We start from the raw sequence: 5944 nt of genomic DNA on the forward strand, positions 1-5944 counted from the left end.
AATTAACGAAGGGAAGCTGTTGCACAACATGGCCGATGATGACCACATTTTAATTTTGTCAGCCGAGTACATACATTGCAACTTCAAGACAAAGCACTTAGATTAGAGGCCCTGCTGTTCCAAACAAGTAGGCCAGCGTTGTTGATTACTGCTGACAACCTTCTCTATACTTTAATTATCTAACGGTAAATATACATATTGAAACTGCAGATTAAACCGTAATTAAACATGTCAACATTCTCAAAGTTTCAGAATAAGAAATCCGCAATGGACCAAGAGGCGCCTGAAGTCCTTGAACTGAGCCAAGGTGTGACACTGCTCAATCTGAGCACAGAATCCGGCTTCTATTCCGATTGGAAGCAAGCCTACCACGTGGATACCGAGCAGGCCATATTGAATCCATATCCAACGGACACGATCATGCCGTCAATCACACGATCGATCTCCGCTGTCTGCGCTCAGCTCCAGCTTTCACACACTGTAGAGTTTTCTTCGATCGACACGATGGAACAGTTGCTGATCAAGATTATTGCCGAAGGCGGTGGAGCTTCTGGGGCGAGAACAAACTTTCTGCAACAAGTTCCCGTGTATGTCGTTAGTGTGGTGAGCGTGGTTAGTAAGTACTTCGATGCTCATACTGCACTCGATCGGAATGCGATCAAGCGGTTGCTAGCAAACAGCAATCCTGCCTTTGTCTGGTCGGACAAACGAATGATGGAATTGGAATTCGAAATACTCAAAACGTTGAACCACAAGGTTAGTAGCCTGTCGGGTAGTTCTGAACTCCTGCTGTGCGTTTCGTTTTAAATAAATGAAAAAAAAAAAAACAATTGTACTTGGACGTTAATTAATTATGCTTATATGAATACGTGATCTTCAGTGACTGATAGGTAGTGTCTTTGTTTGTGATCTCCCAGATTTACCATTCGCTGCTGCTGGGTGCGGTTGAGCGCTTTTCAAAGGATCACATCTTAACACTCGGCGTCGTCCGGAAGGATCTTTTCGGATCGTTCGGTATTAAGCTACTACGAGTGGTTTATGCGCAGAAATTCAACATCTACCAGAGGTAAACCATGCATGCATACACCATGTTTCTACTGATCAGATCATTAATTTAATCCCATTTCAAAACGTTTTGTTCCCTGTTGGCAGCTTGCGGTCTCGTGTGTGTTCCGAGGACATGTTTGTACGGTTCAAGTCGAACAAATTGATTCTGGCAGCCGCGATTGTGATGGCTGTCATGAAGCTGTGCTCTTGTGACCAACAGCAAACGCAAGATCGCGTCGTCGACACTTTGTCCAACGAATGTTTTGTCGAATCGTTGAACATAATTTTCTTACGGGATGCTATTTTGAGTGTATTAGACTAATAAAACCATGTGTTGAAACGTGCACTTTGTATATTTGTTATTTGACCAACAACGAGTGTTAGTATGCGCCTCCTGATAGTCTATTGATGGGGGGACATACCATGCCGGAGGCGGCGGATTCGATTCACGATCTGGTCGCGAATATTTTTACAACTTACGAAGGAAGGGCTTGGATGTCTCTAAAATAACAATTCTCGACCAACAATTGAAAAGGGCCTATCAGTTTTTGCTAACAAAATTTTGTAAGCCCTTTCCTCGCAAAGTGTAGGCTGTCCATACAAACCAACAATAGCATCATTGGGTAGGGGAAACTTTCTATTCCATGACGCCATTGATTTGCGTGGGTGGTCATTTCGGTTTGCGAGGAAAGGGCTTACAAAATTTTGTTTACAAAAGTTGGTATATAACTGTGGAGTTAATTGAGTTCGGGGTAGGCACAAGGTGTCAGTTGAGGCGAGTGTAAATAAACCTCACTACCTACGACACATCGGTTTCAAATACCGTGGAACCACTTTACGCTAATGAAGCTTAAAATCGCATTATGGTAAGAGGCGTTTATATTCGTCATGAACCATGATTTTATGACCAAAGACCAGCGTTATACTTTGTGTGAACACAAATCGTATCAGTATGTATAGGCTTGCGCTGGTTCGAATGATTTAACGTCTCACAGAGAGCGATCTATTCAGGGAGATGACGTACTTTTGTACTTTTGATATCATCGAAATGTACACTTTTTCGGAATGAGAACGAGAGCAGTAATTTTCGGCCTTTGGAAATCTCAACTCAATGACCTCGGCCATGGTTGAAGCTAGTGAACAATTAGGCGAAGTTTCATGGAATTCGGAGAGGGAAACATACAATAGATTCGTCAGTTGGCAAAATAGTTCATCCTTTTCTTTACCATAGTGATGTATTTGAAACTTCAAACACATTAGAATAAATCACATCGTCCAGCAGTTCTAAGCGGTATTTCTACGATGCATTTAAAAAAAAAATGAGTAAATTACAGTTCTAGAAGAAAAATGCTTAAACTATTGCTTCGCGGTAAAGCTATTGAAAACGAAAACGACTCAAGCATAAACTGAAAGGACCAATAGGGGAAATGGCTCTAATGTTGGCCTATCGATCTAAGATAGGGCCCATCGCTGAAAATCTGCTATTTATCAATTTTATTTAGACGAACGCGTCATTGGAACGGTACTAATGGATATTTTTGGTCGCTATTGAAAATGTAGTAGATTGCTGAATTTACATATGGGCCCATATTAGGGGCATTTAGGCCGACATTACATCCATTTCCCCTACGCGTCGCGAAGTTGAACTCGACGGAAGTGCGGTTGTTCGAAAGTAAGATGGATTTTGAAACAAAACCAAAGACAGAGGACGGGATCCTCTTCGGTATGGCGCTATTATTTGCGAGGAATAAGCATAGTGTACGGTCTCAACACAAAATACAAACCACTAAAAGACCATTCGAATTACCGACCAGCCAGACTGCCACAGCACCGAAGAAAATTGCCACTATAACCAAGTTTTTCGGATGCCCAAACAATGTTGACGAGGCTTTATGCTCGCATGTCGGTAAAGGATGTGATTTCCTTAGCGTTCTTGCGAAATCGGCGGACATGCGAAGTGGCTTACTTGCTAGAGGGTTTAAAAACTTTCCTGTTACAAATCAAACTGATTGCCTAAAAGTGACAAACTACTTCAAATCTGTGGTCAAAGAATATGCAAAGCAGTTCGATAGGATGCGCCAGGAGAAGTAAACAGTAAGCATCAGTTTTGATGAGTGAACATCATCACGAAACCGACGATATCTGAACATTGCTGTGCATCGAGGTGGAACAGTTTGAAACATCGGTCTAAAGCGTATCATCGGTTCAATGGCAGCTGACAAGTGTGTTCAGCTTTTGGATTCTAAGTTACCTGGTTTCGGCATTCCTCTCAAAGACAACGTGGTCGCATTTACAACGGACGCTGCTTCAGTAATAAATAAAGTAGGAAGGGGTTTCTCAAATGCCCCGTCCATTATACCTTGCTCATGGCATTCATATCGCCGTAGTTTCTGTTTTGTATAAGAATAACCAAGGAATCAAAAATATCTCCAAATGACAAAATGACAAGCGATCAACGAACCGAATGATAACGCTGTGTCTCATGTCTATGTGCAAAGCAATAATGATATAATCTTCTTCCTTTTTTCATGACAAGCAGCCTGTGCGACACAGCTCACTTGGGGCGGTAGAAGGAAACGAGCAAATTGTTGGCAAGCTGCTTCACGAAGTAAAGCCGAAGACGATACACGTGTTTTCATGGGAATTTTATTGTTATGTCTTTTCTCGATTCAGATCAAGCTATGTCCAATGAGGTATATACACGTGAGGAAATAATCGTAAAACGGTGTACGTGTAGTGCGAAATATGTCGTAGTTTTTGTGAAGTACACTTTCCATGACGTCAAACTCCACTTTTTAATGTTAAATTTTTAGGAGTTTTTCGTCATCACCGATTTTTTACCTCTTTTTTTGCTGCAAATACCAACAAATACTCTCTTGTGCCTGTATATATAGCATTATGCTTCTACCACTCCGATCGAGCTATGTTACAGAGCGAGTTTGTCATGGTAGTCGTAGCAACCGTTTTGTCTGTATCTTTGGTTGCTTTATGTGTTTTTTAATCGCTGAGAATAACCAATCCCACATTGATTCAGATGATTTGACTTCAGATGCAGGTAAGTGAATGCGTCAATCAATTGTATACTTTTCTGCAAAAACATGATTAATTCTACTATCAAGCGATGATTCTGACGATGAAGACGATGGGGAATATTTCGTAAAAAAGGGGATACAAATGTGGAACACGAACTTACCACAGCTTTTCCAGTTTTGATCAAAAACATGGTAACGCTTTGTAGAAGGTCTCCAACTAAGAACGATATTTTGCAACAATACGTTAAAGTTGAGAATGGAAAGGAAGTTCAGCTCATTCTTGACTGCACGACGAGGTGGAATTCATTAGTATCCATGCTCAAGCGATTTAATGAGCTGAGTATGGCCATAGAGGTAACTCTAAGACCAGAAGGTCCCGAAGAAACGAGCTCAACTTTTTGGCTCAGCTCTGGTACTCTCTTCGGTCCCAAGCTAATCGATTCACCCCTCGAAACATAGGAAAAACCATCTTTTCCTTTATTTAACGTCGGTCTCTGTTCCGCAATCTAGTGCCAATCACCGACGGACATCGATTGCCATCCACTGACGGCAACCGAATGTGCAGGAGCTTCCACACCTGCGTAGGATATCGCACCCATTCACAACACACATGGGCCGGGACCAACGACTTTACTTCCCTTCCGAAGGAAGACGTGACCAGAGATTTTTATGCCTCAGAAAAATCGCACCGACCTCAGCTGGGGATTGAACCCAGACCCATTGGGGTGTTAGAAAGCAGTCACGCTTACCACTGCACCACCGGCGCCGGATATAGGAAAAACCAATAACCCCTAATTTTATCTGTCAAACTTTCATAGCGAATCAAAACAAACATTGTGTAGTACTAGAATTTCGACTAGAATGGGATACGTTAATCGTTTGCTTGGGACCAATAGGCTAGTCAAGTAGTGAGCCAATTTAAAATCGTTAGTTTCGAATTGATTGTTGGTATGGCTGTTCAAGATAGTACTAGAGCTGAGCCAAAAAGTTGAGCACGTTTTTTTTGGGACCTACTAGTCTACTACCTAGAGTTACCTCTATGGTATTACCATAGAGGTAACTCTAAGACCACTGGGTCCCGAATATAATCATTATTATTTTTGGCTCACTCAGTACCAGAACAACGGTCCCAAGCAGTCCCAAGCTATTTCACTCACCCCTGCATGTTCTGCATGAATCCACACACCCCTGATGTTATCTGTCAAACTTTCATAGCGAATCAAAACAAACATAGTGTAGTAATAGAATTTCAACTAGAATAGGGTACGTTAATCGTTTGCTTGGGACCAATAGGCTACTAAAGTGGTGAGCCAATTTAAAATCGTTAGTTTCGTATTGATTGTTGGTATTACCATAGAGGTAACTCTAAGACTAGAAGGTCCCGAAGAAACGTGCTCCACTTTTTGGCTCAGCTCTAGTACTACCTTCGGTCCCAAGCTAATCGATTCACCCCTCGAAACATAGGAAAATCCACTAACCCCTCATTTTATCTGTCAAATTTGCATAGCGAATCAAAACAAACATTGTGTAGTACTAGAATTTTGACTAGAATAGGGTACGTTAATCGTTTGCTTGGGACCAATAGGCTAGTCAAGTAGTGAGCCAATTTAAAATCGTTAGTTTCGTATTGATTGTTGGTATTACCAACAATCAATACGAAACTAACGATTTTAAATTGGCTCACTACTTGACTAGCCTATTGGTCCCAAGCAAACGATTAACGTATCCCATTGTAGACGAAATTTTAGTACTACACTATGTTTGTTTTGATTCGCTATGAAAGTTTGACAGCTAAAATGAGGGGTTATTGAATTTTCCTATGTTTCGAGGGGTGAATCATTAGCTTGGGACCGAAGTGAGTACCA

General features: G+C 41.5%; 1 protein-coding gene across 1 annotated transcript; it reads left to right on the top strand.

Moving 5' to 3' along the window:
• The first annotated feature begins 251 nt into the window (after nt 1-251).
• On the top strand, nt 252-1369 carry LOC135699825 (uncharacterized). Its single transcript, XM_065220172.1, has 3 exons — nt 252-756; nt 918-1066; nt 1153-1369. The coding sequence occupies exons 1-3, from the start codon at nt 268-270 to the stop codon at nt 1367-1369; spliced, it is 855 nt and encodes a 284-aa protein (XP_065076244.1). The 5' UTR covers nt 252-267.
• Nucleotides 1370-5944: the final 4575 nt, after the last annotated feature.

The sequence above is a fragment of the Ochlerotatus camptorhynchus genome, unplaced genomic scaffold (genome assembly GCF_037179485.1).
Source record: "Ochlerotatus camptorhynchus isolate MF236.1 unplaced genomic scaffold, CSIRO-AGI_Acam_v1.1 ptg000117l, whole genome shotgun sequence".
In the NCBI taxonomy this organism is placed as follows: Eukaryota; Metazoa; Arthropoda; class Insecta; order Diptera; family Culicidae; genus Ochlerotatus; species Ochlerotatus camptorhynchus.

Coding starts and splice junctions, on each gene's coding strand:
- LOC135699825 (XM_065220172.1), top strand. CDS start 268: ATGGACCAAGAGGCGCCTGAAGTCCTTGAACTGAGCCAAGGTGTGACA. Junction 757..917: donor TCAAAACGTTGAACCACAAG/GTTAGTAGCCTG, acceptor GTGATCTCCCAG/ATTTACCATTCGCTGCTGCT. Junction 1,067..1,152: donor AAATTCAACATCTACCAGAG/GTAAACCATGCA, acceptor CCCTGTTGGCAG/CTTGCGGTCTCGTGTGTGTT.